The 22,706-nt window shown below is 39.1% G+C and overlaps 1 protein-coding gene across 1 annotated transcript; it reads right to left on the reverse strand.

Moving 5' to 3' along the window:
• Positions 1–535: 535 nt before the first annotated feature.
• On the reverse strand, positions 536–16,044 carry vasna (vasorin a). The gene is made up of 2 exons (XM_027168572.2): positions 15,845–16,044; positions 536–4,969 (listed from the first exon to the last, which is right to left on the reverse strand). The coding sequence occupies exon 2, from the start codon at positions 4,941–4,943 to the stop codon at positions 2,883–2,885; it is 2,061 nt and encodes a 686-aa protein (XP_027024373.2). The 5' UTR covers positions 4,944–4,969; positions 15,845–16,044; the 3' UTR covers positions 536–2,882.
• Positions 16,045–22,706: the final 6,662 nt, after the last annotated feature.

The following is a 22,706-nucleotide window of genomic DNA, read 5'->3' on the forward strand; positions in this document are numbered from 1 at the left end:
TTAACTGATTATGTGATAACAGGAACTAACTCCTTTCATCGGAATGTTCCACAACTGTGAATGGTTAAAAACTCAATAAATTCAGGAAAAGACAAAAGTTTACATAATATTACAACACAAAGGAACACATTGAGACACCTTTCTCTTAATCCTGTGTGTAATATTTAACGACTGCAACACTTCATACCTCACTTGCTCTGTTAAAATTTGCATTAATCTGTGATCATTTCACCAAGGATGATCCTTTTTCTCTGTGTGTGTGTGTTTGCGTGTGTTTGTGTGTTTGTGTGTGCGTGCTTGAATTATGCTTTGTCATCATGGTTTAATATGGCCTAATATCTTTCCACAAATTGACCTTAATTCGGTCATTTATTTTGTAAAATGGACACTAATGGTTCTGGGCCCTGCCACAGAGCTCATGGCACCAGGGGAAAAGAGAGAAGCAGAAACAAGGGAGTGGATGAATGTACAGCAGGAGACTGTGAGTCGTACCATAATGATCAGCTTTAAAACAGAACACCCGAAATTGCTAACATCATGAATGAATAATGTTTTTTTTATTTTTTATTTTTTAAGCATCGTTTAGTTAAACATACTGCTTTAATACCGAACTAATTCTTGGACTTAAAACCGTGACCGAGATCAGCTGTGCATTGCACAATATTTGAATCCTTCCTGTTCAACAAGAACAAGAAAAACAAAAGTCTGATCCTTGATAATCTTTCTTACTCTTACACTACTGACTCATAGACTGGCTCAGCAGAAATTATTACACATTCTTGCCACATGATTTGTAGAAGTAAACACCACCATGCTATGTTCCTACAGCTTAAGCACCAAGTAAATGATTACATCAAGCAAGAACACAGACCAGATGATTTTTTTTTTTATTTTTTTTGCATTTGTATTTTCTCAAGTCCATTTTTCTTTTTAAAACACATGTTTTTGCAGTTAAAAAAAAAAAAAGAAAAAACAGAGAGAGAATGTGAGACGAGCCTCAGGTTTTGCATACACAAAACATTACCGAAAGAAATAATAAACTCCCCAAGTTAAAAAGGGGAACTTGAAAAAGCTTCAAAAATGTTTCAAATAGTTTCGGTCCCTTGCGCTGTGTGAAGCGGCTCCTCTTTCCAGTTTAAATGTTTGGATGTGCCGGGTGCCGGGGCCATCTGCGCAGACTGGGAGGTACTTGTGTAACAAGCAAGAGTGAAGAACGCTCAAATCAACGGAGACTCCAGAGCTGAAAAAGCTTTTTCCATCAAGTTCAGATTGATGTGTGCTGTTACTTATTAAGAAAATCTTGGCTGTCCTTCCAGGGGAAAATAGGATTAAGTATTCTAATGGATTTACGATGTTTATAATTTTAGTAGAGAAAGGAAAACTCCTCCCTAAAACACATGAGATGTGTTTGTAATTATATTCCTTCTGTGTTTTAACGATTAGGGTTGCTAATCTGCAGGCTGGTGTATCCTGTAAGAAATTAGCCTTTTTGGCCTTAACATTATCTATAAGTTAGATGCTAATTAGGTAGCTGATCTTCTGAGTAGAAAGCTGTACACGAGACTAAAGTGCCACTGCATCACTCATTTCAGCTGGAGAATATGCAATGTGTGTAATTTAGGAAGTGGTTCAGGGTGGATTTTTCCTTTTCATGTTAAAAACTTCAGCTGCACACAGACTAGGTATATACTCGGTATATATCACTTGGCTTTAAACCTTGTCACAGTCTGCTGGCAGCAAAGCTCATTCACACACATTCACACACACTTGGGACTAATTTCAAGCAACATGGCCAAATTTGCTGGAAAACTCCCAAGTTCCCTTCTGGCCTTTGTGAGTGCTTGTGTATAATTTCTTGAGTTACTTCAAGAAGAATACCACCTACTGTAAGTACCACCTTCTCAACATCTCAGTCCTTCAAAAGTTAGCTTTTTGAAATGGTTCTTCATCATGTGGTGAGCTTAAATTAATTAAGTCTGATCATCCTGAAACAGGCAATTGATAAAGTCCATGAGCAGTACCAAAAGCTAAGCGATATGCTGCAATAGTATACAAAATGATTTCTATTGTGATCGGCAATTTGTCAGAAGGAGGACTGCAAACCAGCTTTTCAAGTGCTCCCGATTATAAAGCAAAGGATAAAACATACAGGCTCTGCTAACGATGTCTGCAGCTTTGAGATATAAAAAGTTAGAAAAATAAAATATCAGCTCCAATAAAAGACAATATTCACATATACAACATAAACTATGCACAAGCGTAAACACTGTTTTTCTTTCACAGCAATACTCTAAAAAATATTTGAGGGCCAGGGAAGGAAGTGTTTTTGAAGCTGCAGCATGAAGGAATGACAGCCAAGCAACCTGTCCATGTTCTCTAATTTAGCCCTTTTGAACAAGTTTTAAAGGTGCTTTCAGAAGAGCCGGCATTGTCACAGACCTTAAACAAAGGTTCCTTTACAGTCAATCCTGTTGTTCACCATCGTATTTCGATGCCGCTCTTTCATCTGTGTACTATTGCTCTTGGAGATGCATAAATCCAATCGGGTGAAGCAAAAAATTAAACTGCAGTGTAACGGCAGATATGTTAAAATTCCTCCGGATTCTAGCTCTGGACATGCTCGGGTCATGTTTGTTTCCAACACCAGCATAACTCTGTGCACACGCTATCCTTTTCAGTTAGAGAGCAGTGCTGCAGAAGTCGTACATGCAATACAAACAATACCTCAGATGGCAATTGCACTTTGTTTAAATACTTCGACAAAAGTCACTTTTAACACACAAAACCATGCAACTGCGCTTGTGTCTGCACTCGTGTTTGCACTTGACCCGCCTGCAGGGGTTATAAGAATGCACCTCTAGGTGCTGAATGTCTGTGCAGCATTAAAAGTATGATGGTATGCTCTGATCCGTGTTGTTGTTCGATGCAAATTGTTCTTGGATCAACGGGACCTCATAGTCCATACCATTCTGAGATGCTTGCGGGTAAGGCAAGTGGGGTGAGGCAACCTTCTGGGGTGATGTTCCATTCTCCAAACCCATCTTCACACCTTCTAACTCAAAAGGGGTTGGTTCACCTAGATCCATATCTGTGGTCGTTTTCATCCTTTTTCTTCGTAAAACCACTACCACCACTGCCACAATGGCAAGTGCCATCACCACAGCTACCGCTACCAGTATGGGCACAAGAATGGAAAAGAAAGTTTCAGGCGTATTTACAATGGATGGCTGAGAGACTCCAGCAGTATGAGCATCCATGCAGGACATGATGGCTTCTTCTACAGGCTCATCCAGTGGACTGGCACAAACTAAATATGTACAGTTGGGCTGTAACCCTCTTAATGTGTACTCTGGATATGAAGCAGGTACATTGAGTTGAAGTGGTCTGCGGTCACGACCTGACAAGTTGCGATATGTCAGACGAATTCCACGAATGTTGGGTCGGGACTCGATGTACCTGTGCAGGTTCAGAGAAATTGAGGTGCTGGTTACATGATGGAAGCTAATCTTGTCTGTTTTTATAGAAGTAACTGTCACCACAGCAATTCTTGGGGACAGTGGAGGAGGCTGGGACTCATCTTGGTTTTCACAGTACAATCCTGATGTACCCAGAGGGCACAGACAATTTACTTGTCCCTTTTGGTCAAACTTGCATGTACCACCATTTAGGCATATGTTTGGAGGGCACATGTGCTCCTCAAGTTCCTTGCTACTTCTGGGAGACGTGGAAGCCTCAGGGGGCACAGGCTGGTGTTGCTCAGTTGGTAACTTCGCACTGGGGACAAAAGGAGGTGGTATGTGGGAGGTATGTGGAGTAGTTGTAGGCTCTGGAATATTATACATGCTGCTGCTGCTAGTAGGTACATCATAGTTTTCAGTGATGGTGGTAGGGCAGCCAAAGTCTTTGTGCTCTAGCTCAGAAAGCATCTTCCCTGCATTTATGAGAGGGAAGTGGCAACGTGTCTCTTCGGTCTGTCCAAGAACTACTTTTGAACTCTTCATCCAGTTGGCAAACCAGGACAGTGAACAAGCACAGTTGAAAGGGTTCTTTGCAGCTGTTAGATGATGTAACTTGGGAAACAATTGAAAAAAGTCCACAGGAAATTCTTGCAGGTTAAGGCTACTCAGATCCAGCTCTTGCAATCCTACCAGGTTCCTAAAGTCTTCCTGACCAAGGGGGCCCAGAGAGTTGGCTGATATGTTGAGGCGAGTTAGCCCTTTTGCAGATATTAATGCAGGTGGCATTCCTAATAGCTTGTTGTGAGATATATCTAGATCATGAAGATTTCCCAGGCTTTTCAGTAATCCTTCATCCAAACTGGTCAGCCCCAGCCCAGCCAACTTTAGTGACTCTAAGTGTGGTGTCTGCAGGTCAGCAGGTTCAAGTGCAGGAATACTGTTGAAGCTTAGGTCAAGCAACAGCAGTTTATGAAGATGCAGAGAGGGAAGTTGGCTGATCTGGTTTCCTTGAAGCTTCAACTCCAACAAGTTCAGCAATCCCTTAAATGCAGCTGGGTGAATGCTCTGGATGTGATTGTTGTGGATATACAACCTTTCTAGGTTCACCAACCCATTAAAACTGTCTTTAGTGATTTGAGAAATTTGGTTTGAAGAGAGGTCAAGGTTGTGCAGGGAGGTAAGGGAGCTGAAAACCCTGTCGGGAATCACTGTTAGTTCATTCTGGCTAATGTCCAGCAGTTCCAGATCAACCAGACCATGGAAGTCCTGCTCTTGCAGGAAGTTAATTCCATTCTGAAATATGTACAGTTTGTGTGTAGAGGCAGGAAGGTTTAGGGGCATGGTGGAAGCACGTCGCTGTAGACAGAAGATGGTGACCTGTGTGCCCTGGCAGGTGCAGTGCTGTGGACATGGACTGCACAATGACACTGGTAGTAGCAGATGAGGGAGCACCACCAGTTGCCATATTTGGGCCCACAGCTGCATTGTCACTGTCCTGCAATACCACCGTCCTGGAAAATAAACAAAATAAAACAAATCATGAGTTTATTTTGATTCTAGATGCAGTCAGGTAAGAACTAAATAAAGGGAGCAGATGCTTTAATTCAGTGTTTTTGAACAATAGTGGTCTGACATTTTCTTCTGGTTTTGTCAGAGGCAGTGCTCTCCTAGCACTCTCACCAGATTTAGGACTATTCTAATGACGGTAATACTGCTGACACACACCGTCTCATCGAATTTACTGTTTGTTTACACAAGTCAACTGTCAAGTCTTAGATTCTTGGCACTGGGAGAAGATTCAACACAGGCCACCCACTGTCTCACCCCCAACACAAATGTAACTAGGCTTCATAATAACAGGAGAGGCATTTAAATAAACCTTTTTGCCGGTGGTAGATGACTCTCATTCTGCCTACACAGAAATCTGATCTGCGCTCAACTTCAGACACACGTACAGACAAGGCCTGTGTAAGAGTAGGCTAGAGGTTTTTTTCTTCACTCATATGACTAATCCATGCTTACCTTATCATTTGGGTTGCAACAATAAATCAGTTTTGACTTGTGTGGCCAAACCTGAAGAGCAACGCTGATTTTCATTTTCCAATGAAATCTACTGAACTGACATAAACTAAATCTACCATAGCAGTAGTGTAATGGTATCTGGTATTGTTGCTGTTTGCATGCATCTTTTTAGAGAAAAACAAGGCCAAGGCTTTATTGCCCTTGGAATGTGGTGTATATCTTAAAAAGCACATCATGCTTACACATGGTTGCTTCTGACACTTCACATATATACGCAGCCAAAATGATGGCTGGCATCTTTCTTTGTAGCTGATAAAGTACACATTATTCCTCAATGTTGACTCCTGTACAGCTTCTCAAATTTCTTTATAGTCCACTCTGTATTGTTTTGTTGTTATCAGTCTGGATGATGTTTGATGTTAACAACCTTGTAGTGTTCTGCTTCTTTCCTGTAGTCGTCAACAGTCGTTTATCAGCAATAGCCTCTAGCAACTTTGTGGAAAAGTCTGACACTAAGAGGGCAAGTGTTTGTGTTTGTTTGTGTATTTGTGTGTGTGTGTGTGTGTGTGTGTTTTGTGTTTCCAAAAATGATGTCAGCCATTTCTCGGTTGTTTATTTGGCTGAAATGAATCACATTTCAAAATTATATACAAAAATATATCTGGACTTTTGAGTGCATTCGCATATGATTTTTAGTCCAGTATTAGCCTCACATGTAAGACTTAAGTTCTAAATGGTATTCTTTCTGTGTCTTTCTCTCATTCCTTTGTTCTGAGACACAGTTTTCAATGTCTCTGACCCACCCAGAGCACTGCTGTTTGACAAGAGGGCCACAGGCCAAGTCTGCCTCCGCAGCATAAACTGGCAGCGAGACAGGAACTAAACCTGCTTCAATAACATGCTTAAGCCACCCTCAACATTTCGTTTGCACTCTTCCCTTTCGTTTGCACTCTCTTCTTTCTTCTCTCTCATAAAGCCAGATCCCACTGGCGCAGCAGGAATTTTGTAATAACCCTAAAAATCTGTCTTGAGCAGGAAGGAGAACAGGGCCCTCTGGGTAAAACAAGGGCCCTCTCTTTTGGTCTTCCCATCCTGTATACCAAACTATTGCCATTTTCATAAGCAGCTGTTCTTAATTTGTTACAAAAGACCACATTATTTCTGTATGTAAGTTTGAAGATTAGTTCATTTCCAAACAAATAAATCTTTGTTACATAGAATCTTAAGCAACATCAATCGCTCCACTCTTTAGTGTATGATGACAATGGTGCAGGTTCTTTCAGTCAACCACATCACTACCTAACCTGTGGTTAATTCTAATCCATACCCATCCCTCTTTTGCGTAGTCATAAACACACTTGTATACACATGAAGGTTTTATTCACACTCTTTTCTCGAGGCATCCCAACAATGCAGCACACCTTCGATGGCATGCTGCAGTGTTCTCAGGAATGAATCTGGCTTTTACCAAGGCACCAATGTGTGGCCTTGTAAGGCAGCATCCTGCGAGACCAGACTCTTCCTGGTAGAGTTTGGACTGAACCTTCTGTTATGTTTCATAGGCTGGATAATCCCCTTAATGCCAGGAATGAACACGCAACCAATAAAACCTCTAGGGAAGCGTTGCTTACCCAAACATCATCTCGAGGGAGAAAGAATTATAACGATAAAACCTGATAAAAACACCTTTTTACTAGAAATAAATATACTTAGTGCCGCATTGATAAGAAGTAAAACTGACTGAACTGATATTAAACCCTGACTAAAGGTCTTGTGAGCAATTGAGCTTTGAAAACCTTATTAAATGAAAGACAAGATGTATGAAAGTTTTAGGGCATAGAGTGGTTTCAAATAGTACTTATTAGCTGGACAAAAGTATAAAAACAAACACCGACTGAAAATCCAAATTTGTAATCAATGCACTTCTTATTGCTTGTGTGCGTGTGTACATGTGTGTGTGTGTGTGTGTCTGTGTGTGTGTGTGTGCCAAATACCATGTAAAATGCTCCAAGTTGTTTCATTTCCATTTCACAGCCAAGACATCACCGTTCTTCTCTTACATCTTCATTTCATTTTCATATTTATACATTAGTTTTTTTATGGTTTTGATAGAGATAGGGTCATTGTGTCCCACTCTTAATACTAACTCTGTCAACATCAAACGTTTGATTTAGACATATGAATGAAATGCATTAATCGGTGCTACACACACACACACACACACACACACACACACACACACACACACACACACACACACACACACACACACACACACACACACACACACACACACACACACACACACAAAGTTAACCCCATTTAAACACATAAGTGGATGAGAGTAGGATTTTCTGTATGGCCCAAGGCCGCATGCACTTTACGTTTGTTTGTGTGTGTGTGTGTCCACATCAAACACTCCTTTCATCTCAAACTTTCTCAAAACACACATACCTGGATCAGGTTCCTGTGCATGTGTGTGTGTTTGTGAGTGATCTATCTCTCTATCTTTCTATCTATCCTTCTGTCTATCCATCCTGTCTCACTGGCCATAGACTGTTTACCGCCAGTAGGAACTGGAAACTGGTATGCAGTGTATGAGTGTGTGTCTGTGTGTGTGTGTCAGTGTCATGACTCAGCTGTGTGCACACGTCCGGAGCGTGCTTGGTAGCACCTCCGAGTATTAAGGACAATTAGACACAGTGAAGCTCGTTGTGAGGCGACACGCTTCTCTCCACCCTGCTTACTTACTAGACTTAAACACACATGCCTCAGTATTCAAACATTCCATTACTGTCACATTCTTTCTTTCTTTTTTGTTGACCTTCTTTAATATTCTCTCTCTCTCTCTGTCGGTCGTTGTTTTCTAATTGTTAAGCTTTTTCTGAGCTCATAGTGGTAGACATTCAGTACACACTACACTCTAATACAGTAAGAGCACATAAATGTAGAAATAGTTATTTTTATTTTTCTGGTTGTTCGACTTCCTCTCATGACTCAGAAGTGTTTATCCACATGCCTGCAAAGGTGCTTGGTATTTTGCTCTGCAGGAATTTAGCCCCGGGTCAAATCTAATTGATGACCCCAGCACTAAAATATGTAGAGACAATTGAGTAGTTCCTGCTCATGAAGCCTATAGCTCTCTTGACGCAGTAGATTTGTCTATTGAACTTCACTTAAGGTTGGTCATATAAGTTCAGACCATGAAACAATGATGCGAATTAAACAGATGTTGAAAGGCACGATGGGTTAAACTGACTCCCACAGACTACTACTGTACCACCGTTATCCTCAGGTGCAGTCTACTACCCCTGTTATTCAATAGCCACAGATATCTACACCATAAATTAAAGGTCTACAGACCACTACCCAGGGGCGCCACTAAAGGGGGAAAAGTTAGGACGATTCTAAGGGCCCGTGCACTTTTGGGGTCCCCAGAAGCTTGTACGTTTTGTGCAAAAATGGATGTGGTAGGGGCCCAGTCTCATTTTCTTTCATAGGGCACCTGCATCTTTACTCCTTTACCCCTGCTTCTGTCCTGAAGCCTACAATTCAGTTACTTGTATATTAGTTTGTTTATCTGTATTTACCGCTACTTTATTTATTAGTTCTCTCATGATTCCAATCAATAGCCAGAGAAGGAAAGAAGGACACCCCTCTCTCATCGAGTCTTGGTTTCTTCCTAAATTCTTTCCTGCTTAGTTGTATCATCACAGGGAGTTTTTCCTCGCCCCTGCGGCTCTTGCTGATAGTTAAGGCACCGATATAAAGCTGATTTGAGAATGAGTGAATTATAAAAAAGCATTATACAAACCCTCACTTACATCTTACATCAATATGATAAAAAAAAAGAAAAAACTGAATTCTATCTGTACATTTCTACAATACCCACCACAACCCCCCTCAAATTAGCAGTACACACTACAGGCATAATGGGAATTTCTTTTGCCTTTCATCACTTCATACAACAAAGAGGTTTTTCTGGCATTGCTCGGACCGTGCAAGCCGAACAGGTGCAGCTAAAGTCACGAATCTAGCGCACACACTTACTCGCACGTTCCTGTACAACCTGTAATGTTCACATCCGACATTTTATACAAATATTTACCAGCTTATAACTCTCTGAAGATCTGGAGTGTGTATTTGCCCCAGATATTATACGACGAGCAATAAGAAGCGGTTTGTTTGACCTGTATGAAACGATACCTTCTACAACCTTGTAAACATGTTGTTGATATGATTTATGTCAGAGAGACTCTTGTATGATGTGAATGTGCATTAGTGGCGATGATGTTTAGAAGCTGGGGGCAAGGTTTTACACGCCCAAGTGTCTATTCACTTTATATTGTCGTTCCTGCGTTACCGAGACTTCCTGGTAACACGGATCACTTTACGTCTGAGCCGTTCTCTCTGAACTCTAAAGTTCAATCCACAAACCACACTTAGTTGGGGGAAGAGAAAAATGTTTGTGTGAAGACAGAATGATGGGCAAGCTGAAACACACTCTTACCCTCCAGGCTATCACCTCTTCAGGGCCTCCTCTCTCCTGCCCCGGTGCACTTTATTATCAATCCATGCTAGGAAAGGACCTTGCATCGGTTTGCTCAGCTGTGTCTTCCTTATTGTGCATGTTTTGTATGTTTGATGATATTCAGTCATCTGGAATATTTGACACCTGTACTTCAGACCCGATACAACATCACACACAACACAATTGTACTGCACTATAGTTAATTCATGCTAACATTAACCTCAGTTCCACAAAAGGATAATTTTGCCTCATTTATTTGTGTCAAATTTATTCCTACCATCATTGGGACGTTTAGTATATAAAGTGTAATGCATGGAACCGTGTGCTGACCTGCAGACCTTTGTGGGTGTGCTAACGTGCACACACACACACACACACACACACACACACACACACACACACACACACACACACACACACACACACACATACACAAGATAACCAAGAAAAAACAAATGCACACTCTGTGGCATAGATTTCTTTTTTTTATATGTGATTGTGTGTGAGATCATTAATCTTCATACACAGATGACCATGAAGCAAAGCGAGTCAGAACAAAACAAAACGGCAACCGGCGTTTGTGTGTGCACTTGTGTGTGTGTGTGTGTGTGTGTGTGTGTGTGTGTGTGTGTGTGTGTGTGTGTGTGTGTGTGTGTGTGTGTGTGCACGTGTGTGTACATATGTAAGGTGCTGACGAGTAACTTCACTTGAAGGAAACTCAAACACAATGTGGTGTTTGTTGAGTTTCTGTGCTCTACTGACAAGGAATAGGGTGGGGGTGCCATTGGAGCGGGGTGGGGGGTAAGGGGGTGCTTTGTGAGCTTTGCCTCTGGCCTCTTTATCTGTGTTGCTGATCTCTGAAGAGGAGATCTGTTTCTCATTCAGAATGTGCGGTGATGAATGATTTTGCCCATGTCTCAATTTGTGTGTGTGTGTGTGTGTGTATGTGTGTGTAGTCAGTAAAGTAGCAACTTATACACACAAACAGAAACCAGGATCATGACAAAGAACTTGTGTCCTTGTGTAACATTGATAATATTACTAGCATAATTATGTTAATATTATTAGAATTAGCTGTAGATGCTAGTCTGTGCTGTATTTTGTAAACAGGAAGTTATTTGTTAGGTAGTCGATCGTGTTTAACGACATGTCAGTTTGTGTTTTCTAGATAAGTTAAAAGAAGAGTTTAAGAAAAAGGGTTAAGGGATTTAAACACTCTCACATGTTATACTACGTTTTACACTAGCTAGCATGCAGCCTTCTATAAGGACAACGTAGCAGGGTAGTAACAGTGACCAAGAAATTACATTTTCCTCAGAGGTCTTGGTAAATTACTAGGAAACAAAAGTTTGGGCTGTGTAAAATTACACCGAGATTACACTTAGCAACAAACCCGCTAACCAAACGTCCGTGTGACCCAAAGAGTCAACAGTGTGTCAGAAAATGTTGCCTTCTGAAGCTGTGATTAACACAAGTGTGGGCAGTTTGTGGAAAGATGTCATAAACAAAAGTCAACATAGGTAGCATAGAATCAAAGATTTCATAGTGCTAGAGAACTGAATTACCTGAGAGAGTGTAACAGACTGGTTGTGATACTTCTCTCTCACACGTGACTGAAATGCAGTGGATAGCTAAAGGATCATTATCTTTTGGTCAACCAAAGAATAAATAAATAAATACCCCATACACAATGAGTCACTGTTTGTCTCTGCACATTCTGGTTTGGCGTCTTCACTCGGATGCTAAATAAATCTTTGGTCAAAAGATGCAGTTAGCTGAGTCGTGTTATTATTTCACATGCTTTATTTTTTTCTTGTAGACAAATCAATCAACAGTAATCCTTTGTAGAGAGACTTTCTTAGACCTGAGATTAAAATGAAGTTTTACGGTGATTGTTTAGTTTTTATCAGGATAAGGAACAGAAATATGTGACAGCTATTTGCTTGAAGCTACGGTATGCTAACGCTGCGGTTTCCTCTGGAACGGCAAGCGGGTGATACAAACGTGTAGCGAGACTGTAAACAGGAAAAATCTGTCAGGCACATTGATATTTTCCTCAAATGTCTTTGTAGATTACTTTAAAAAAAAAAAAGTGTATTCGAGTAAAAATAGCATGAATGTCAGTAGTTTTGTTGGTGTTACTGTATGCAGAACCTTTGCTGGTAGTCCATTAGTAATGTCCTAATTGTGGAAAGGAAGTCATAAATCTGAAAGGGAGTGAGTGGTCAAGGGATATACTGTAAGTGTGTGTGTGTGTGTGTGTGTGTGTGTGTGTGTGTGTGTGTGTGTGTGTGTGTGTGTGTGTGTGTGTGTGTGTGTGTGTATACATTTGTGTTTCTTTTGGCTGTGTTCCTTTTCTTAATTCTGCCAGTGTGCATGCCTCCCAAATTCCTATGGGAGGTTATTACAAGTGCATGCTCACACACAAACACACACACACACACACACACACACACACACACACACACACACACACACACACACACACACACACACACACACACTCGCATCAAATGAGCCTGTGAATCAGGGGCATTGAGATTACAGCAGTGAAGGAAATGATTTTTCTAATCACTTTTCCCAAACCTTTTTATTTTATTTAGCTCTCTCTCCACCATGATGAACATTTAGTAATATAATTCTTTTTATTATATATTTTCTTACATTTTTGTATGTCACGCTTTCTCTTAATTACATAACAGTTTAATATTTGAGTTTCAAGAGTTTCGAACAGCAGCTCTGACAGAATGCTATAATAAAGCACTTGTTGCTATGGCAACACCTCAGACAGGGATTAATATTGTGGACGATTCACCTAATCTGACTTTATTTAAAAAAGGGGGGGTAGATGTTGAAAGGGTGAGGAGATTTTTAGTAAGGAGTCTCCAGTGTCGGAGCTTTGTAAGAGGAAAGTCTTCATAGGGAAGTGGTTTCTGGAGCTAATAACAGCTTATAATCAAACAAAATAGAAATTGCTTTGGTATGAAGATGAACTCAGTTTTAGGCTTTTTAAACAAGGTTTGCTATCATCTGCTACGGCATCACGCTGACCTCACGTCGTCTTCCAAATAATTCACAGATTAAAGAATTCCTGAATATCAAAGTATCTTATAACTAATAATCAGCACATGAGCTTTTGTTAGCTATGATGTAAGACGATGGATGTGGGAGGTGTGGCTCGGGTTGTGACCTAACATGTAGAGATAACCTCAGTGTTTACACTGCTCTGTTTATGCTCTCACAAAGTCGCACGTCAGACGTCTCGGGGAGAAATCTGAGGCTGACGAGACGTTCGGTTATGAGCCACGTGTGTGTGCCACAGGATTTCAGTCATACAGGTGAAATATTCCTAGAAATTCCATTCTGTATTATTATTGTTATTATTAGTCCACAGAACTTAGTATTAGAATACTGTAGCATTAGTGTAATAATAATAATAATAATAATAATAATAATAATAATAATAATACAGCAGGTAAACACCTTTTTACATTGCACAATGCACTGTAATTTCTGCCACCAGTGTAGTACCAAAGTTTCCAGGTTGTATTGTTTATTGTTGTATTGTGTTATTGTATTACATATGTGTTCATTTAAAAAAAAAAAATTGTTTAATATGTTATATTCACTAATATTGCAGTTGTATTGCAGAGATTTGAGGTTATGAGGATAACAGGGTTCATTCGTACCTCTTGCTAAACACCTCCAGACACTTGTGTGGCGGATATATGACATACGAGAAGAACATCCCGGACTTATATTTACCGCATGAGCTCACGTTTCCAAACAGGGAAGACTTTCTTATTATGTTTTAATCAAACCGAGCCAGCTGTTACCTCTGTCAGTGACGGGAAAATTGACGGAGTCTTTATAGGCTAATGATGCTGTTCACATTAAGACACACACACACACACACACACACACACACACACACACACACACACAAATACATGATTATTCCAACCTCCGTTATCTAGTTATCTCCCCCATTTAGCTGTCACATTGGCATGACCCGAGCTCTTATAACCTGACCCCTGGGCTTAGTCCATGCTCGAAGCGGGGGGTGAGCAGTTGTTGGGTTAAAGCCTTCACCTCTGAGTGCCCACTCCAGAGCCCTTAATTAAATCTCTGAGACACCGAGTCAGGAATGTTTGCTTTTTTCCTTTCAGCCCCTTCTCCTCCCATATCCCTCCGTTCCTGTCTTTACTTTTCTCATACGCTCTTCCCTCTCTAGGGGCCCTCGAGTCAACTTTCTCTCAAATGGACCAGAGCTGTTTTATGAACTTTTTTTGTTGTTCACATGCCAATGTAGAACAATCAGTAATATTCACGTCTAGGTCAAAAAGCAATGCAAAACTTGGACTTCATTCAACATGGAGGACAAATTGATTTGACACGTTAGGTTGTAAATTGCTAATGTAACCATACAGAGCAGCTCTATATATACTGTACACACACAGGAGAATCTGCTCCATAGCCTATACAACCCTTATATAAAATCTCAGGATAGAAAGAAACGTGGACCTCAAAAATGTCTTATATTTCTTAATCATCTGTGATCAGAACTTTAACCAATAACCAATAATAAACCAATAACTCACTTTATGTTACAACCTAAATGACATATTTTAATGAGAATGTCTCTAGGTGAGTCATGTGATTTCAGGGGGATAAAAAAAACCTCTTCGCCTCCTTAGACGAGGAGGTCGATTTCATTAAAAGCTTTTATATTTCATAAGCATTTCTTTTATAGCCCTACAATTGCTCAGGGGGATTTATTAACATTTGCATGCTCTATGAGCACTTGCTCAGTGGTTAATGTCTTGTAGCTGTAGCAGTGATAAAAGATTGTGTTCAAGTGTCGTGTGTCGTGCCCTGGAGCACACAGGTTTTAAGTGCATCGTATTAAAACGTGTGTCCGAATGAATGAAAAGCTACATTTTTGTTTCTGTATTGTGTTCTTCCTTCCTGTATGTACTTTTTTAGACAGCTCAGGTGTAATTGAGGTCAAATCTAATCTGTACATAAAGTTTAACTCTCTAGCTGCTATATCAGGAGTCACTGATTGCTGCTTTATAAATAAATAAATAAATAAATAAATAAATAAATAAAATAAAGCTCCAAAAGTGAAATAATGTTTTGTTTTTGTTTTCTTTTTTTTTGGGGGGGGGGGGAGGTTTCGAAGCCCTGGTGCAGTGGATCTGATTGTTGACAGAGGACATTTTCTGCTGAGGTCAAAATCCTCAGGAGCATCTCTACACGCACAACGATGCAGTTAAAGGTGCCACAACACCAAATGTTACCCTTTAATTACTAAACAAAATCCCAGTTTGATTTCAAGGTAAAAAAGTTGAAGTTGATGTATAACCATGGATTTAAACACCAAAATTAAAGCATGTTTTTCACTTCTTCTTTTTTTAACCAATCAACAAGAAGGCAGAAGATAAGACACAATTACCACAATTATATAATTACATTTATATAAATAAAGTCGTTTCTGTTAAGCCTGGATAATTCTACAGCCTGTAAGAACAACAACCGAGACTGGATACTCCCTCTGAATTGGGTGTATGAAAAAGAAAGAAAGAAAAAAGGAAAGAAATTATAGGTTTACATCCCAAAATCCTTCATGCAGCTTCATCTACAGCTCAGTTTAGGACACAAGGTGATGAGATGAAGTTGCAAGAGAGTAAATGACGCAGGTGTCAGTCAGAGTGTAAACTAGTGCTTTTCCATTTAGTTCTCTATCTATTGATCTATCTGACCATCCCAATTTCTACACTTTTTCTTTTTTTTAATTTCTTACACAAATTGGTCATTGAGAAACACTTACCTTAGACTCAGAGAAAATGCCTTAGAGAGAAGAAGGTCTAGTAAAACATCAGAAGGTGTTTTGCTGCCATTTTTCATCCATAAAACTATTTTATATATTTTAATAGAAGTTCCTAAGTTTCTGCGATTGTAAAAACTTTGCTGATTTTGTGAATGGAGTCGAGACCGACTGTGAGTAAAGCGCGTTACAGCACGCAGTAGAAGAGAGATGGGCGTGGTTATGAGTAGATGGGCGTGTTTACCATTAGACGATGGGCGTGTTTATCAGTAGATGATGGGCGTGTTTAAACACCAGCGCGTCTCAGTTCTAGTCGCGTTGCCAGATTGTGTATTTGAACCCTATTATTAAAATAGCAGAGCTATTCAGATTTAATTTTCAAGATTTTTTTTTCAAGATCAGTCCTAGAAGTTATTATTATTATTATTATTATTATTATTAATAATAATAATAATAATAATAATAATAATAATAATAATAATAATAATAATAATAATAATATGATTATAATTGCCAAAACCAATTTAATGGTATTAATTCAAAATGCATTATTTGCACACTGATATTTTATCATACTTTAAATATTTGAAATTAAATATAATTTTAGATTTTTTTACTTTTGTGTACCGGGGTGAAAATGTTTTACTGAAATAGCAATATCCAGAAAATAATCCCATTTGATTAAAAATGAAAGAAAATAACAATTACACATCCATTACAATTTTTTTATCTTATAATAATAATAATAATAATAATAATAATAATAATAATAATAATAATCCTGTTAAATTTGTAATTAAATGTTATATTGTTAATTTTGTCTGTGGTGTTTGTTTTGTGTAGTGTTTGCATGTTTTGGATTCACATCATATAAATCAAATAAATTATTTGTGATTTAATAAACGATGATTCTTTAGTGACTCACTTATCACACATGGTGGTTTATATTACAGTCATAATGTAGCATTTTTTTCATTGAATAATAACTCGATTTGGGGTAAATATGTGTAGATTGATGATTGTCAATCTGGCAACTTTATTCAGATTGACGGCTGGAGTTTTTGCTGTGGCTCGCGCGTTTATCGCTGGAGGGCGTTCGTTATTTTCTTATGCAAATAACCTTTAACACTAGATTAGACTTTTACATGTGCATCAAATCAGTTTTCAACTTCAAATATCCTACTTTGTCGTTTATTATTATTATTATTATTATTATTATTATTATTATTATTATTATTATTATTATTATTATTATTTATATAATTGTTGTCTGTATTATTATTGTTGTTGTTGTTGTTGTTGTTGTTGTTGTTGTTGTTGTTTATATTATTAGTAGTAGTATTTAGAAACTTCACGCTTATGATTACAGGAGAAAATTGACCTGATCTAGATAGCAACTTAATTTTTATAATTTTCACTTGTGTTCATTTTCTATTCAGTTACTTTTTTATCTTTGACTTTCAGTATTTGCTATTTTTACTTGTTCCGGTTCTACTTCCTCCCGGCACGCGGACTGGCACGCGGAGCTCTATTTGAGTGCGTGCATACCGGATACATGACCGAGGACCGGAAACGCATTGAGCAGCACCTCTAGTCCGTGAGCAGTCACTCAGCAGGTCGTTAGTGTGTGACATGTCAAGTCTGAAATAGGGGTCTGTAGCAAACAGGACACTGGAGTGTCTTTTACTCATCAAAAAAAAATAAATAAATAAAATAAAATTAGTTTAGCACACATTGTGGACACAAAAGTTTGGCTTCAGCCTTTAAAGCCAAATTTACGCTTAACATTTTTGCACATTTTATAGAAATGTTTGGTCGTGATTTGAGATCACAGAGATCACATAATTTGACACACTTGTGTGAAGATGAGGAAGATGAGGAGGAAGTTCTGGCAGTTTGGAGATGAAGATCTAAAATAAAAAGTTGCTTTAGTCGGCGTCAACACAAACTTTCTCCAAAGTAAACTGTAAGTTAGAAACATGGGTTTATGCTTGAGAACAGGAGGAATAATGTTTCTGGGATATTCTTCTTATATCTGAAGAATGAGCGGGGGACGAATATGGAATATTGAAGCATGTCGTGTTGGTGATGGTGATATGTAAAATGGACACGTTAATGGACAAAAAGTCAATGAGTCAACCAGCAAGTCTAGTCAATATTATTACTAACGTCATTTCTACATCTACATTTTCACATCTACCGTTCTACATCTACATTTTTTAATGATGCGTGATTTTTGTTTGGGATTTTAACTGTGGCTGCTGCGGCTTAGTGATTAGCACGTTCGCCTCACACCTCTAGGGTTGGGGGTTTGATTCCCGCCTCCGCCTTGTGTGTGTGGAGTTTGCATGTTCTCCCCGTGCCTCAGGGGTTTCCTCCGGGTACTCCGGTTTCCTCCCCCGGTCCAAATACATGCATGGTAGGTTGATTGGCATCTCTGGAAAATTGTCCGTGTGTTAGTGAATGAGAGTGTGTGTGTGTGTGCCCTGCGATGGGTTGGCACTCCGTCCAGGGTGTATCCTGCCTTGATGCCCTATGACGCCTGAGATAGGCACAGGCTCCCCATGACCCGAGAAGTTCGGATAAGCGGTAGGAAATGAATGAATGAATGAATGAAAGATTAAAACTGCTGTAATCCAAAACAGTGTGAAACCAGCATTTATTATGGATTTATACTTGTGCGATTCAGTAAAATGTATCTAAATCATTGAACCTGGGTAAAAAAGGAAGATGGCAACTAAGGACAATTGAAAGACTCTGTGTGTGTGTGTGTGTGTGTGTGTGTGTGTGTGTGTGTGTGTGTGTGTGTGTTTGTTTGTTTGTTTGTTTGTTTGTTTGTTTGTTTCTTCAGAATTGATATTATTTAAATGTCATCTTGTTTTTGACTTCTTGAGGTTTGGATTAAACTCAATCAGTTTAAGAGGCCAGTCAAACCGGCTTGTGTCTCCGGGAACACAATAGTAATAACTTGATTTGAACTTTTTAGTCCCGTCATCCTGAACACTTCCTTGTCAGAGCTTTAGATCGAGTGCAGGCTTCTGAGGCAATGAAAGCTGGGATTAGTATGAAGCCCAGCTCTCTTTGTATTGAGATTGAGAGATATTACTATGTGGGTGTGTGTGTGGGTGAGCTGGGATTTTACTTGCAGGTCCTCATCAAGCTCCTCACTCCTCGAGTTTATACTGGGCAATATTTATTAGCCGAAACTGACAGTCTCACCCAAACACTCTCTCATGTGTAGTTTTAAAGTATAAAGCAGGATTAGGACAGGGATTTGAGTGAGTGTGTGCATGTGACACAACTGCTGGCATAATTCATATTCAAGTAGTCAAAACCTTTTTTTTTTTTTTTTTTTTTTTAAATAAATTACAATACAACCTGGGACAAATGGAGACCAAATTGAGACATGAATGAAGGCTTGCCTAGGATTAACTAAAGCTAGAAAACTGTGAAGTAACCTAGTCTACTATTAGCTATGTGTTAGAAAAATATATATTATAGAAACATTTTGAGCTGTAATCATCAGTGCTTTACTGAAACCCAATGTCCCCTAATAAAGGTAGGACAGTAGAATTGCAGTGTGTGCTGATTTTAAACCTTTATTTCCCCTCATGCTGGTGTCATTGTTAGACGGAGAGCTGAGCTACACTGCTATTTGACCTCAGTGCAGGTCACGTGTGTACAAAAAAAATAATGCCATGTTTTGTGCAAAATGTTATATTGCGTGATTTCTTTTACCCCTCCCTCTCGCTCATGTTTCTGAGCCATGTCCTGACCTTTAGCAGACCTTCTCGCACGAAGGAACTGGCTTTACCCTCATAATCCCTTGTTTCTTCCATTTCTATCCTTCTTTGTTTACTCTCTTACTTTCTCTCAGCTCATGTGCAAGTGTGCCAACAATCCCAGCAACACCAGCAGCCAGCAGCTTGGAGCAGGATGTAGACTTTTGGTCAAGAACGAAACGAGCTGAAATTGCTGAGCGGAATTCGGCCTGCAGCCGTGTGTTTGTATGCGTACGTCTCCCACGGGAGCACGTTTGGACCCAGACCATACACTGGCTGCTAAAACCAAGCGAATCAACTCTCAAATCTCTCACAAACACATAAACATGTCTCTGTTTTGTCTGAAGTAAGTTTTTTATCCCATATTTCCATCCTGCTGAAAAAATCTGTTCCACAAGCTACCAGTCTCTTTTAAAGTAATCGAAAAAAGTAATCGATAAAAATCAAGTAATCGATAAAAATTTACTGTTTTATAAAAAGTTAACCCGTGTTTAGAAAGTGTTAACCAATACACATTGCCTGATGTAGTAACTGCTCTAATTTTTGTATGATGTCACAGTGGAAAAAAAGAAAACTTTAGATTGTATCTTTGTCAATTATATTAACTGTTTTGTTTGATACCTGAGCTTTGCGCATTAGCGTTAACTTCTTAAAAAATGATGACGCATTCGCAATGCAAAACCGAACCATAACCAAGCCAGAGAGTTCAATTGTCAATAATTAGTTAGTCACAGAATGCCAATTTCTCCCAATTTGCTTTAAATAAGAGTTGCTGTTTGAGCATGTTAGTTAGCATCAGCCAAATACTGAGCAATTTCTAATATAAACATAAACCCAACAAAACCCTTAAATCACGCACGCTGTTTTCACTCTTAGCGCTGCCATGTTGAACTTTCGTCACGGAATCGGCAGTTAGAGAAAACAATGCTCGAGAAACGGCAACTTTTCGAGTAGGAATTGGGAGTTCAGAATAGTTCAAACTTGTAGTCACTTAGACATGCATAAAACATAGATAGCCCTATCACAGTGCATTGATGGCAGAAGGAGCCAATGGTGGATTTTGCATTTGCTTTTCCTGGACTCTCATTAGCACTGTTTGGGTCTATTATAACTGGTGAGTTGCACAGGTTTGTTTAGATTCCTGTACAGCATAAGAGGCCTTCTGCCTGTTGGTGTGGTGTTTTAACTAGTCATGTAATAGTAGTTTAATTATCAGGGTGTGTAGTATAAACCATCATCCTGCCCACTCTTTAGACTAATGCAGCATGTCTTCAGTAGAGATTTACAAACTCTATGCACAAAATTCCAAATAAAGCTGAAATATATTTCTAAGTTCTTTCCTATTTGTATATTTATTAAATTATTTAATGTTAGTGGTGATTATTTAATGATTTCAGATATAATGTTTTTATGCGTATTCCTTCAACGCAGGATTCATTTATTTTGTAATAATAAAAAAAAAATGTAGAAAAAGTTTCTTACATACAGTTGTGTGAAGTAATTGTGTATATACAATTTGGTTTGAAGGGGTGTGTGTGTGTGTGTGTTCTGTTGTTGTTTTTTGTTTCTTCAGAATTGATATTTTTTAAATGTCATCTTGTTTTTGACTTCTTGAGGTTTGGATTAAACTCAATCAGTTTAAGAGGCCAGTCAAACCGGCTTGTGTCTCCGGGAACACAATAGTAATAACTTGGATAACTGTCAATTTTTACTGCTGTAATGGAAGAAAAGTCAAGCACACACATGCCTGTGTGCTTCATTGGATGCCACTTTTACACAGTTGCTAAAATTTAAAGCCTTGTAATGGAATTTAAATTGCTTATTTTTAGAATCTCTGTCGTATTTTGATGATTTCACCTATCTGAGAACTTGTAGATGTAGGATCGACATTTACACTAAAATATTGGGTGTGTAAATAGTCGGTTGCCAATATATTATTATTTATTTTTTATGCATGTGTAGGGGACAAAGTGTCCTAAGTTTCACTCTGAATGCAGTACAAAATGTTCCCAAATTTCACATCCATTTTTTTTTTTTTTTAGAATATAAATGTCATTTATTGAGCTCTTACGACTATTCAAGGTTTTCTCAACTGATTTAAATGTGTTAAATGTATGTTGTTAAAGAACAAGTCGCTAATTTTGCCCGTCAGTTTAGGGTTACATTTAATGTTGTGTAATGTTGTCGCTTCTATTGTTTTCACCTCCTCTTTCTTGGACTTGAGACAAAAACTCGAGACTCCTTCCATAAGTGTTAAATAAATGTCTCCTTGGAGAAAACATTTCAGTATTGCACTAGATCTTCTTCCTCTGACATGATGATAAAATTTAAATGTCCCGATCAGTGCGCCATGGGTGTTCATCTTTCCTGAGACGTTTGGGGTCGAGGAGCCATAAACCCGCAACCCCAAGAGAGTGAGACGGAAACGCTTTGTTGTGTTCTGTCTCTCTGTCTTTTTCTCTGTTGGCTCAGTCTCCTTCTTGACATCTTGCCTCTACCTGGTATTAATAGCACTTGATTGATATGTAATGACATAACCACCTGGCCTACACTAGAGACGGAACTAACACTCTCTCACACACACACACACTCACACACACACACATACGCTTTTTTGCTCCCACTCATAAATATTCCCGTACACCCAGTCGACCCCCCAGCACACAATAAACACACACTTTCCCACGCAGCTAAAATGAGCCACATCCATACTGAGCATCCTGCTGACACATCCTCACAGCTCATCTACCGTTTAGCCTTCACTCTCACTTCTTTTATGTGTTTAACGCCGGACCCCTGAGGTGAACTTCACACCACACTTTGCCTCCACTCCAGTTCAGCACATGTAGTTACTGTAGGATCGTTCATGATATTTTTACACCAAGTCTGTGAGAATGCATATAAAAGGTGTTTATACATCCTATCCCTGTTAAATGTCTGATACTGATTGGTCAGGTTCGCAATTTAATATGAATTTCTATATTATTTTTGAAATAATAGTTGTCAGCAGTTTTTGGAGCCCTACAGTAGCCTTGGTGACACAGGAGACATTTAAAGCCTAAGCTTGTCTGCTTTTGTACCCA

This window comes from Tachysurus fulvidraco, chromosome 1, assembly GCF_022655615.1.
Source record: "Tachysurus fulvidraco isolate hzauxx_2018 chromosome 1, HZAU_PFXX_2.0, whole genome shotgun sequence".
NCBI lineage: Eukaryota > Metazoa > Chordata > Actinopteri > Siluriformes > Bagridae > Tachysurus > Tachysurus fulvidraco.